Consider the following 13,400-nt stretch of genomic DNA (forward strand, 5'->3'; position numbering starts at 1 on the left):
TAACATATAAATATGTGGGGAAACTCTGAATATCATAACAAGCTGTTCTATTAAAGTGCATAGATCTGAGCTAAACCGTTGACAAGTATTGCCATTGGCAACACATTCCAACATCGAGGTCAGAAATGGTGCAATCGCCAATTTACGGCCTGTGATTGGTCAGAAACAGATTAGACTGCAAGGGCTAAAACGGTGGCTGTGGAGTAAACAAAAGATCTATAAACATCGAACAACATCCTGCTTTTCATTTAATTCAAATATTCCACGCTATATCGGTAAACGACATGGCCAAACTGGAAAGACAACCCCAGAATGACAGCGGGGCGTTTGACGTTCGGCTGGGGCCGATCCGTGGGGAAAACAAGAATCTCCTTCACCCTTGACCGGGACTTCTCAAGACAAACCGTACATCTCTTTTGCAATGCGACAATAAATACCTTACTTACACCGTTCATCATGCCTGAAAGCTCCTCGAACCGCCCAGTTTCTGGAGAACCGCCCATTGCTGTCTTGACCGACTCCCGCCCGACATCCGCTCACAGTGACGATCGGGAGGCGTTGGAGCTTCATCGCCTCCAAACGCGCGAAGACGACGAGTTAGACTACTCCAACCCCTCGGCTTCATCTGGGGAGGAGTATCGTGTAACTACTACACATCGTACTACCTCTCGGACTAGTACCCAAGAACGTGCAGCTGGCAAGGGCCCGTGGAGCCGGATCTGTCGGTTCTGGTGCCGACATGTCATCTTGACAGTAGCTCAAAAGAGCAATCGCGATCATTTTGGTGAGTATTACCGTTTTAATTGTAACTCTCTGGGCCAACTGGAAACAGTTAATGTCAATTCCATGATGGACATTGATGTGACGTTTCCAGATCTGTCACATTCCCGAGAGACTTGCAACGAATTGAACACACCGCTGACTCCCCCCAAGCTTTGGAAAGGACATTTCTGGCCTATATTCGCACTTCCACTGTTATCGCTATGCAGGGTGTGCTTATCGCCCAACTGTTCCGCCTACAGCGGCCAAACACTGACGTCCATCGCCTCTCATTCCACGCGGTTGGCATTCCACTCTCGGTCGCTTGCCACTTTGTTGCTGTTCTAGTCACCTTGGTAGGTGCTTTTCGATTCTGGAGACAGCAAAATGCTATTTCCCGTGGTAAAGTGCATGCTGGTGGATGGGATATGAACTCTGTGGGAATCTTTCTCTTCATAGTGGGTGTCATCGAACCCTACATGTTCAAGTCGGTACTAATGTGGTTATCTCAGATTATCCTTGCGACATTAGTCTTATCCGTCATCATACTAATCCAAATTGACCAGCAACCCGGGGCGTTGTTCAATCGAATATTGCGGTTATGATTTCTGTTCGCTGACTACTCTAACATTGTCATGCCGGCATCACAAAAGCGAGTCAAAGAATTATCAAAAGCATACAGGCGGTTACTTCATCAACTCATATCAATTTAATCATAGTGTCATTGCAAAGATATCTATAACTTTCCATGACGGACATGTCTGACAAGCTATGCACTCCTTCGGCGTAATCACCTCAACAGCCTGTCGATTTCCCTTGCTTCTTTTTCCGCATCAAAAGGTGCAACATGCACCCCATCCCAAACCCCACCATCAGCCGGCATCAAGTCCACAGTCTTACCACGCGCAAGTAACGCAGGATAAAACTTCGTAATCAAAGACCGAATCGCAACCCTAAAGACCTCAGAATAATCCAAACCCCCATCCAGCCCATCCAGCCCAAGCGTAACATCGACAGCCTTAACAAAAAGAACCCCATCCCCACCCCCAGATTCGGACCCAACAACAGACCGAATACATTCCCCGTCAACCATAAGACACATGTGCGCCTGAAGACCAGCAACCAGCCGATCCTCAGGCTCATCGTCCTCTATATCCTCCGCACAAAGCTGATACGCAAACGCCACCCGTTCAGCCGATTCATTCGCCAACGAATCATCATCAACAGTATTCATAAAGACACACTCCGCAACGTGGGATAATCCCGATTCGGCCGGTGCATTTTTAATCCTCTCGTCTAGGGTTTCGTTGTATTTTTGGAGGAATTGGGCCCAGAGGTCTTCGTTACTGTAGTCTGTGCGGAAAACTAGGAATCCAAAGTCCGTCCAGTTTCGGCTTCGATTGTTTCTACTAGGATTTGGAGGTTTTCAAATGTTGGTTCTGGTCCTTTGCTTGGTTCTAAGTCCTTCTGAATTTTACCCATTCTTGCGTTTTATGTCTGAAAACTCACGCATGGTTTATAGATCTCAAAAGGAGATCGACTGCGGTGAGCACATTGGTTGTTCTTACGGCTTGGATCACTTAATAGGAATACATATATTTGAAGTTTACAGGCAAGAATTGATATATAGAAATGTTCATTGGTGAATATATTCCTCTTTACTATTTGTAAATGTTCAACATATTGGTGCCTCAGGCATCTGATGAATAAACCACGCGAAATGCCGAGGTCCATTTGCATAAGTGAAGACTCGACAATTCATTCGCCAAGGCCATTTTATTCTTCCCAACGATCCACTTGCTTTGAAGAGATTGGCGCATGTTATCGATCAGTTCCCAACCATATGGCTTGCCGGCCAATGTTGTATGTGATTCCCCGGACGAATTCCCACAACGGGCCGGCCACCGATGGATATTTTTTTCCCTTGAAGGAGTTGGTTTATAACTAGAAAGAGCCACCCACTGGAAGCATTCAACCACCTGTCACTGTACTAAATTGAGATACCCTGCACAAGCCCCAGCATCTCCACAATCCATACTGGCATAATGTCTCCACGGCCAATCCCATTCCCAGGCTTCACCCCGATATCTGATCGGGTGTACCTTCGCAATGGCAACGAAAAAAGCAAGCCCGTCCCTGCTGACGAGCCAACAACAATTATCATCTCAGGCTGGGGCGATGGCATGCCAAAGCACGTCTCCAAGTATTCCGATGGCTTCCATGAGCTCTTCCCATCTTCACGCATTATTGTGATCCTGTCGGGTACTCTTCAAGCCTCAAACCAGCAAGAAGAAGCAAGAATCGAAGCTATGATGCCAGTAGTCGACACTATTTTCCCTACTCCAACTGGAAGCGGCGGTGAAGAGGAGCGCGTCCTGATCCATGCCATGTCCAATACGGGCGCAATCTTCGCCGCAGCCGCTGTTGTCGGATATCAACGACGACATGGCACCGACAAGACCTTCCCCCACAAGCTCTTGATTTGTGACTCCACTCCTGGAAGTTTGGACTTCGCATCTCAGGTTGGTCGTTGGTCGCACGCTATGGCCGTCGGCACAGCGAAATTCTTCCCCTGGCCCGCTATTATCACACAGGGTCTGTGGTATATCTTCCTCTGGGCGAACTGGGCTTTTGAACGACTGCGCGGGTCAGAGCCCTCCGGCGTTTGGGCGAACCGGGTTATGACCGATAAAAGTATCACATCGACCGATTCTCACAGGTTGTATCTGTATTCCAAAGAAGATGAAATTATTGGATGGAAGGATCTTGAGGAGAATGTTGCTGGCGTGAAAGCTTTGGGCTGGCCAGTTGATTTGGAAATGTTTGAAGGTTCGCCGCATGTCGGACATATGAGACTGCATCCTGAGCAGTACTGGAATAAGATTTCCAATGCTTGGAAACAAGCGGTCGCCGATAAATAATTTTTGGATCATTGGACATTGCATCGGGAACAATTGTATTCTTAGCTTAGACCATATATAATACTTAGAGGCATCTCCTCGCGTCAATATTTTACGAACGCTCGCAGAGTCCCAAAAGTAATTTATCAATTTAATAATTAATTAAGAGTGTTACTAAACAACTGGCGTCTCTCACATGGTGTCAATTTAATACAAGACCACAACCTAAAGTTCACTATGCAAATCAATCGCGGTCATCAGGATGGAAAACCAAAGCCCGAACCTCAATACTCTCCCGACCCGCCTCATTTTCTGTCTCGGGGTTAACAAAGGCAGTGTGTGGCACACGACGAGCCCGTCCATCCGTCTTTGAATCAAAGCACTTGATCAAAGTGACCAGATCCGGAGTCTGAGCATAGCGGTAGTACCACTTGATATCAGGATCCGGCTTCACAGTGTACGTCTCACCCTCACGATTAGGGTATATCAACTTAACAGGTACTAGATCACTGTCTGGAACTGAGTTTGCATCAGCGACCGCCAGGGGGTCTTTCAGTATAGTCTTGATTGGACGCCAAACGTTGATGATCTGATACCGGCCCTTTAGGAGCTCAGGTGCATCTTCTGGGAGATGGAAGGGGACTCTGCTTTTGGCTGCAGAGTAGGATTGGTCGATGTGGACGCGTTGAACTGGACCGCGGAGCTTTGCGACTCTGTCCTTGTCATTTGATGCTCGACGGATGGTATGGTCGAAGATGAAGATTCGAGAGGCACCCGTGCTATACCGGTCAGTTTTAGTTCAAACTCAGGCCGAGATAGGTTGCGCACGCGTCTTTTAGTAGTTGCTCCGTCTCTGGGTAATACTCCCTCTTGATCTTTTCATCATCTTGGAAATCTTTCTCTTGACTTTCGTGGTAGTAGAGCTGGAACCCATGGCCATCCAGCGTGTAGTCCAATTCATGGCCGCTGATATCGTGGATGGTGGCTGATAGGGTTGTCACAGGCCTATCGTAGGTCTCCGGTCTATCGGCGTATGTTGGTTCTGGAGGGGAGCCATCTTCATTTTCTTTCAGGAAGTTGAGTGTAGTCTGGACATGGTGAGGTTTCTCAGCAACAAGGATTTGAGGCTTTTCATCCAGCGAAACACCGTGAGAACCCGGGAGCTGAACAGCTGCAGAAGCCATATCGGTGGTTTGAAATGCAAATAGTTTATCTGGAAGAGATTCGCGATGTTATTGTCGGAGAAATTGAGGATGTTTCGATCGTTATATAGTAAAGCCATCCTGCGGGGTGAGTTTCATTTGTCAGAAACAGCACGCAATATTCGTATGACATGGAGAAATGCTGATAAATACGCTGCTTTGTTGCGAAGAATGTCAAGTCTAGCAATAACAAGTACATGTGATACAGTCGCATTATTAATTGTCTGTGTCCTGCATATCCAATTTATAATCCCGCGTTCTCCAGGATATCATTCGACAGTAAGGATGACGCAACAGAACACCCCTTATGAGAACAGTGACTTTTTAATTATCAAATGAGAGATTTCTTTTTCTCCAAGTTCTCTGGCGAGGTGGTTCTATGTTGGTTACCGCTTGGCACTCGTTAACAAACTAGGTAGGGTGCTCGGGGAAGGTAAGTGGCAAGCACTTACGGCTATTTCGATCACACTTTTTGAACTGTTCTTAACTTATGAACTTCACATGTTAATATTATGAAATTCGGTGTGCCATCTATCTTTAAACTGATTCTATAATCCTAACGCTAAGATATTCCAGACAGTCTTTACTACGATCAAAGTACCTTTGGGCTCTAGGTATTGTATCCTACTAGAGGACGTAAGTGGTGCGCACATCGACCCTGAAGCGACGCAAAAAAGAGGGCGATAGAAATGTAAAGTGAAAGAAAAAAGCCGTAAATCTTCTCAATGAACTCATTCTTCCTATTCCCGTGTCCAGCTCAACATTATATGTCGAACACATCCTCAATTTCCTCATAACATCTAGATCCTTCTATTCTGGTATAGCCACCATGAAATTATAACAATCAAGATCATAGGGATTATACTAATAAGCCACAATACCCATGCCTTCTTTTGCGCGGGATCCCCATATACACCAGCATCAACTAATGTTGCCGTAAAGGTGCCAGAAAATAATGCCACTGCCAATACAGAAATTACCTTCATTGATTGGCATCGATTGGCATCGATTGGAGTCTTCCTCTATGCCAAGGGCAATTTGAAGCGCAAGGCCATTGATAAGAGACAAAGTGCTGTCTTTTTGTAGCTTGTAGTCAAGGAACCAAAATTTCGGCTTCTCCATGGAATATATAACGTAAGATATTGAATCAGCACTCGCTGATGTATAAAGGGGTCGTGGTGAGGGAGCAATAAAACAAGGCGGGAATGAGCTTCTCGAATAGCTGAGGCTGATATGATGGAAACCCCAGTATTGCTAATATGGCTGTCTGCATTCTGACTGATAATAGTGAGGCTCTTCGTCAGATCCCCAAGCTCAGCGCGGTCTTTACCTGCGACATTACTGATGTGGTCGTCGATCTTGTTGAGTTGAATCCACAACGGGCGTTGGAAATTGTTCACATGGAGCTCGGAGCCCAGTACTCTGGTCGACCGATCATGTTGAGAAGGAAAACACGTTTATTTGCATGACCTTATCATTTGAAGAGTTTTGGAGAGTACCCCTTCATAATCAAACCGAGCCGTGCAAAGCTGGTCCAGTTAATATTGTATGAGAGTATAGGATACAAGACAAGCAATCTGTGGCCGGGTAAAGGGCAAGATGACGAACCGACAAATTATTCGAATTATATTGCTTGAGATAGGAGTCATCAGTTATTCAATTGAGTCTCGGGGTTTACTACAGGTCTTTGCATACCTATAAAAAGTTCCTACATGCCATACTCGTCCAACCTTCGCCACTCTAAATACGGTTAGCTTGAGACCTAGCCCACTTCAGTACTGGTTTCAGTGTACGTGACCCATGCGAGCCGCCATCCAAGCACTGCACGTCCGTCCAGATGGAGAATTTCTCTCTGTTGGCCAGATGCTTATGACACTGAACTGCTTCGAAGATCTGTTGGAGAGATTTCAGATCGCCTACTGGATGCTCCCTCCCACTAAAATTTAAATCGAAACCGAACATCGAACTTATCGACCTCTGTCATGTATTGAGTTCGACACCTCTCAGAAAGATGAAAGAGGAAAATACCTACTGCTTACGGGTACGAACATCGCTCTGTAGAAAATACTTTAGCTTTGCCAACCATAGTGCACAGCCCGAAATACGCAAGCTAATAATGCCTCCAGAGGGACAGTACTCTGGCCGACGCAATCATGCATCTTTCTTCGCATTAGCTGGTTGGCTCGCTTGAGTGCTAAGCCACTTAAGTGGCTGCAGGACGGAGAAGTTATCGCGCGGGGCTTTGAGCTGTGTATTTGAATCGTATTGCAGCGCAAGGAAGGAGAATTTGCTACCCAATGGATGGAAAAAAGAGCAAATACGGAAATATGTATCATCACACAGGGCAGTTAAAAATAATCTTCATACAATATTTTTGCGCTATACACTGGGATCCAGATGTGTTAGATACGTTTTAGCTACATAGTGAAGATCGGCACTTTCTTTGCATGAAATAACTTGATCCGATAACCTAAAGGGGTGTGAAAGGACTCAACTTATTTCCTATGACTATATCTCTTCCCCTTTCATCTCCTAAGGTCCGCTGCCCTATGGACTGTGTAAATCTACACATTGATGTGCTCCGACGTAAGTGTATAAGTGTATATCGAAGACTGTTGAGATTCATGGCTTGCTCAGGCATCTCCAGGCATTAAATGCCCGCTTCGCCAAAGCATGAAGCTCATGATCAGCATTCAACCTACCATGTATAGGATAGTTCAGGGGAAATGCTTCACATTAAATAGGATCTCTCCTTCATGAAGGAGAGATCAGACTTAAACCACCTCGTTGGCCTTGACCTACAAGCGTACTAGCATCATTCATCGTATTCTCCATTCAAATTTCAACAAAGACGAGGCATAGTGAGTGTGTTCTATTATTGTTTGAGTATTGCCGGCCAGAACATCGCCAACCCCGTTGCAATGATCTTCTGTCACATTTCAAAGATCCCCAGGCTGCTAGCAGTACTGGTGCTACATGTTGTGAGTATCTAGCATTTAAGTTAACGGACTCGACTGTATAAGAGGGAGATGGACTTCATGGATACGTTTGAACAAAATTTGTAGACGCAATTATGGACTGAAGAAAGAAAGAAAAAGCGTATGTATCATTAAGGTACAGCAAAAAACAGGCAACGACGAGAATCATGAAAGAATCATTTGTGCGATGGGGTCTTCGAATCGTACAGCTACCATATTGCTCACGCTGCAAACACGCCTTTTGCCAATGGGCTCGCAACAATTCTTGAGAAAGAATAATCAGACAGAGAAAGGAAAGCAAAAAAAAGGATCGCATCATACACCAATACCAGGAAAAAAAGCAAAGGAATGGAAAATCAAATCGCGAATAAGGCAGCTCAGAACGAAAAGGAAAAAGGAAAAAGGCCGATGGAAGACATCCAGCAGGTAAATAAAAGGGAATAGTTATTGTGGCAACTCAACATCATAGACAGAAGAAGTGAACGGTTGGCTTGCGTTGACCTCAACTCAGGTTCAAGGGATTAGAACATGAGGGAGCGGGTTTTCTGTCGACGTGCCTCGGCACCTCCCATTTCAGGTTGGGAATATGTGTGCTTGTGTTTGGAGCGAGGTGGCTGGGACGCCGGCGCCCCAGATCCTGCTGAAGAAGGCGGACCCATCATTGCACTGTTCCTATTCCGAGAAGGCGACGAGGGTGCTACTGGAATGCCGCTGCTGGGTCGGGAAGTCTCTTGTTTCGCCATCATGCTGCGCTCGCGCTTGAGCACAAGATCGGCCCAGGGCTTGATTGCGCCATTTCCGGAGGTAGAGCCCTTACCGACAGCCTCGGACATGACTCTGAGCCAACCTTCCTTGTCTGCAGCGCTATCGGCGTAAAAGTCAATCACTTCACCATTTCCAAAGCGAATCCGGAAACCCTCTTCGACAAACATGTAGCCGTCTTCTTCCTCTGCGAAGGCAGACTTCCGGCGACCGCCATTTTTGGTGCTAGTCTCCTTCTGAAGAAGTGAGGACCGGTCGTCAATGAGCTTGGATGCCTTGGCAAGGTTTATTGTGGCTCTGGGCTGGCGCGTCGTTTCGTGATACGCTGTCAATTTGGATCCCTGAAGCTTGAAGAAGCGACGGCGCCAGAACTGTTGTCGATTAGTAGGTACTCAATGGTGAGATCATTTGCAAGACTTACTGGGCAATCGCCACCTTGTTGGGACAGGAATCCCTCCCAAGACCGAGATGCAACGCTCTCTGCGTCTCGCATTTCACGAATGCAAGCATTCATACTCTTTGGCATGTCCTCATCCTTGCTGCCCTTGGGCTTGGGCACAAAAAGGAGCTGCACTTCCAATTTGCCGATCTTGTACGGTGGTCGACGCTGCGCATTTACGCTAGTCGCACTCTTCTTGCTCTTGACACTACTCATTTGATCTTCGACGGCCCATTCGTTGAAGCACGCAACGTCAACGACGTGGGGACGGCCAAAGGCTTGCTGCTCGTGGTCGCTCAGGGCAACATAGGCGCGGCCAAAGCTACCATCACGAGCAACCAGGTTGCGGAGGCGATCGTAGACAGGCGCATTGACATCCTTGGCCTTCTGCTGCTGAGACTGCATTTGCTGCTTCATGTCAAGCTCCTTGCGACGACGAGGGGAGGCAAACACACGACTCAGGGCCGAGGCCTTTTGGCGCGATGGGGATGCCGCAGGCTCGGGTGTTTGGAACTTGTTTTCATCGATTTTCATCTGCAGAGTCAACTGGAACTCCAGATCGTTCTGCACAATGAGCTCGAACTCCTGTCCGATTGGGGCCGTCTTGCCCATCTCCAGCCAAGATGTGGTGACACAGTGTAGCCCGTTATCCAAGGTCAGTGCGAAGTATGAACGTTCACCTGTCGATCTGGTTAGTCACAATGGCCTGCGTTATGGGTGTCAATAAAAGTCTTACCACGGGGAAGAGGCATGTCCAAGTACTTGAGCCCTACAACCTTCACGAACAGACGACCACGCTCTTCACCATCTTCAAATAACTCAGAGGTAACTGGCTCGTTCTCTTCGATGGTGGCAGGGGCGTCTTGAACATTACTAGCCTGTCCCGGGAGGGGAGGCACTGGGCCAGCGCCAGGAACAGGCTTCTTCTTCGGAATGCCAGTGGCGGGCTTGATACTTGAGCGTCGCGCTGATCCGTTCCAAGGGACGGTGGTCCAAGTTTGTTGGCTAGGCTTGCGTGGAGAGGATCCAGCAGACCTTGTACCACGTGGGTCCTGGGGAGTCTGTTCGGGAGAGGGCATGGGTTCTTCCTCGTTGCGGCTACTAGCAATGATGACTTTTGTGTTCTGTCTCATGAGGTAGCCTCGCTGTACGGGAAAACAAGAGTCAGCGGGGATGGAACGATTTCCTCGGGTAACAGGACCCGGGGGGGATGCTGCCGGTGAAGGAGCAAAACGGGGAATTGGGGAAAGAGCCAGGTGGAACGCAACCTTTTGGGACTCGATGACACGATCAAACTCCTTGTTCAGTCCGGAGCCAAGGCTCTCTTCTTGAATACTGAACGGAATATCCAGCTTCATGAGACTGCTTTGTCGTTGGTTGAAGTCGGTGGGAAGGGCCAATTTAGGCGGCGAGTCGGTCTGCTTGTTTTCATGATCGGAGGGAGCCGACTCATGGGAAATCTGCTTGGTGAGTGGAGGCACTGGGGGAATATGTTGACCACTGATCTTGCGGCGAGTGGCAGCCATTGACTGCATATCCGCAGGGGTCAATGAGGGTCGGGTCTTGAGGCCGGCGCCAGGGGCTCTGATTGTGGCCACCGGTTCAGGCACAGACTCGTCAGAGGAGCTCTCGACTTCATCCTGATGCTCCTCCTGTTCCTCTTCGGGCTGCTGCTCTTCTTCCGGCTCTTCCTCGTATTCCTCGTCGTCTTCAATGGGGTGACGAATAACGGAGTCTGGAGTGGAGGGCTCTGAAGCTTGGTCTTCGTGCATCTCAGGGGTGACAGGACGTCCGAGAGACTGACGAATTGAAGTCATATCCAAATGCTGGTCCTTGGATGAGGCATCTTGTTCTTGCTCATCCTTTGTCCCATTGACATGGATAGTTTGTTCCGCAGTGCCCTTCTCTTCGGCAGTTGGGGTTGTTTGGCCAGAGCCCTGGCTGTGGTTGTCGTTTCGGGCGCGTTCTGCGGCCTCTGCTGCGGAACGGAGGGAGTAGTTGCTGTCCTCGTCGTACTTAGCTCGCTGGTCACGGGAAGACAAGCTATTGTCTGACATGTTCTGGTAATATTCCGTGATAGAGTACATGTCTTCGTCATTCTCCTCCTGCTTGATGATCACGCTCGAGTCGTCATCATCGGTTTCCAATGATGGAATAGGAACATCAGGGTCATAATGGTCATAATGGTGAGGGCTGGAAGCAATTTGAGAGGATTCATCAAAGCTGTCGTCGTCGTCGTAGCTATCACCCTTGCGCATGTCTCTCAGGATCGAGTCACGCGAAATTCGGGGAGGTGAGAAGAAGTTCTTCTTGGGGTCTTCCTCTTCCTCTTCCTCGGCATCATCAATTTTTGATGCAGGCTCCGGCGCTGTCACTAACTTCTTCTCAGTCTCCTCGACACTCTCTGCGTGGTCTTCATGGGTCTCATTTTTGTCTTCTTTCTCATGCAGCATCATAAGGCGGAGCCGGTCCTCCAGGGACACGGAACCCCCGATATCAGACTTGTTATACGAGGCAGCGGCCGGAGGTGCAGGAAGAACTCTTTGGCCGGCACTCCCCAGTTCGAATGCGGCACCTAACTTGCCAGGCGAAGAGGGTCGCGCACCCGACATGCGGTTGACTGATGGCAGAGGTGGGAGGGGGCGTCGCTCGCCATTAGAGTCCAATGATTCAACACGTTTGTGGTGGGATGAGTCTCCCTCACGGGAGCCTGGTCGGTCCTCCGTGTTGCGGCCCTCAACATGCTCGGTAAACACATCACCCTCGTCATCTGTGCTAGGGCTCATGAAACGCCAATCCTCGGGCAGCACAACAGGGGTCTTCTCAATGTCCTCTAGCGAAGCGTCGAAACTATCGTCGCGCTCAATGGAAGACTCATGCTCGAAGCTGACGTCGCCCTCCTCTTCCTCCGACTCATAACTATTTTCTCGGGATTCAGAAGCAACTGAGGATGGGTCGGGTGTCGTCATTTCATATTCGTTAATTTGAGGAGGAGCATGATCAAATGTGACACTCTTGGCATGTCGATGGCCTGCGCTGCCATACTCGGACCAGATATCATTTTGAGGATCAAATCCTTTGCCGTATCGGCTGCCCTTGGAGAGCGATGATTTGCTTGGCGATGCTTGGTCCTTGCTTGGAGAATGGGGTCGTGGGATATAGGAGTCATCTTCGTCGTCGAACTGGGACTTGGCAACATTCATTTGGCTGTCGTGCTGCGGTGACCGCTCGCGTGCCAGTGGCCTCTGGGGAACAACGACCGAGGCTGGGTCGTACTCTGTGCCGCCTTCAAGCAACATGCTATGGTTCTTCACCTTGGAGACGCGCTTCAAATTCTCGAGCGACGGGCGCCGGGTCGGGAAATAAGATCCCTCTGGGTCGTACGGCATTTTGTTTTCGGCCCCCTTGGAGAAAGGCGATGGGGACTCGCGGCCTTTCCAGAACAGACGCGGGGAGGCTTTGCTGTTGAGAGAGGAGACATCGTAGGCAGGCGATTCACCATTGGGCATCTATCATGATGGTTAGAATGCTGAAACACGCGACATCAACATCGCAAAGTACCTTGGTAACTTGGTTCCAGCTTGGCGAGTTGCGCCTCTGGGCCATGGGACTCACTTCGGAAAGCGGCCGCTGGCCAGATCCGTTACCCATAGTGACAGTGGGGGAATATCAGAGTTGTGATCGTAATAGAATACCAAGACAGATGTCTATGATGTGTCAGTGCTTGCTCATTACGTCCAGATCGGTGAGTGGGTTCGCGACTGATGACAAAGGACAAGGCAGAATCGCACCAGGTCAGGTACCATACCTTTCTTAATAGATACCAGAAGTCGCGTGGGAGTTGTTAGCCCTGGTGCATTTGCTGGTAAAGTGTAAAGTCGTGTCGATCGTAACAGGAATGTTGCTTCAAAGGGCCAAAACAAACTCGAATTGAGCGTCCACAAGGGTCAAGGCCAAAAAGGTATAACGAAGGGATACAAACGTCAACTCAAAGAGCCAAAAGAGCCAGGGAATAGAGAAACAAAGAAAGAGGTGAAGAAGAGAAGCGAAACCTGATATGTTTGACTCTATTGAAGTGGATTGTTACCCCAAGCAAAGAGTGTTGTCGCGGCAGTCGCTGGGGCAACCGCTGGGCCCAAGCAAGCTGAAACTGCTGACTCATATGGATTACGTCAGGCCAGTGATCTGCGCTAGTCCCAGACAGGGATAGCGCCTTGGATCATCGCAAAAAAAACATCTGAACAGTTTCTGGCCTCTCCGTCACGACTGAGTCTTTGGATTTTCGACTTCATTGCTAGTGTTTCGGAACAATGCCTTTGCCAGTACCATACTCGATATGTTTCGCATGCCAAACTAGAGC

At 48.6% G+C, this 13,400-nt stretch overlaps 4 protein-coding genes across 4 annotated transcripts; 2 read left to right on the forward strand and 2 right to left on the reverse strand.

Annotated features, from left to right (window-relative positions):
* Nucleotides 1–456: 456 nt before the first annotated feature.
* Nucleotides 457–1,364, forward strand: PENARI_c009G09719 (DUF202 domain-containing protein; the record flags this gene model as incomplete). Its single annotated transcript, XM_022632000.1, has 3 exons — nt 457–784; nt 934–1,250; nt 1,326–1,364. The coding sequence occupies 3 exons, from the start codon at nt 457–459 to the stop codon at nt 1,362–1,364; spliced, it is 684 nt and encodes a 227-aa protein (XP_022488436.1).
* Nucleotides 1,365–2,804: 1,440 nt separating this feature from the next.
* Nucleotides 2,805–3,680, forward strand: PENARI_c009G10427 (TMEM53 family protein; the record flags this gene model as incomplete). Its single annotated transcript, XM_022632022.1, has 1 exon — nt 2,805–3,680. One exon carries the CDS (start codon nt 2,805–2,807, stop codon nt 3,678–3,680), a length of 876 nt encoding a protein of 291 aa, XP_022488367.1.
* Nucleotides 3,681–3,903: 223 nt separating this feature from the next.
* On the reverse strand, nt 3,904–4,843 carry PENARI_c009G09402 (uncharacterized protein; the record flags this gene model as incomplete). Its single annotated transcript, XM_022631987.1, has 2 exons — nt 3,904–4,438; nt 4,488–4,843. The coding sequence occupies 2 exons, from the start codon at nt 4,841–4,843 to the stop codon at nt 3,904–3,906; spliced, it is 891 nt and encodes a 296-aa protein (XP_022488338.1).
* Nucleotides 4,844–8,360: 3,517 nt separating this feature from the next.
* bud4 (uncharacterized protein) lies at nt 8,361–12,691 on the reverse strand (the record flags this gene model as incomplete). The annotated part of the gene is made up of 4 exons (XM_022631731.1): nt 8,361–8,972; nt 9,023–9,720; nt 9,777–12,549; nt 12,602–12,691. The coding sequence occupies 4 exons, from the start codon at nt 12,689–12,691 to the stop codon at nt 8,361–8,363; spliced, it is 4,173 nt and encodes a 1,390-aa protein (XP_022488383.1).
* Between the last annotated feature and the right edge of the window lie 709 nt (nt 12,692–13,400).

Source organism: Penicillium arizonense, assembly GCF_001773325.1.
Source record: "Penicillium arizonense strain CBS 141311 chromosome Unknown PENARI_contig009, whole genome shotgun sequence".
In the NCBI taxonomy this organism is placed as follows: Eukaryota; Fungi; Ascomycota; class Eurotiomycetes; order Eurotiales; family Aspergillaceae; genus Penicillium; species Penicillium arizonense.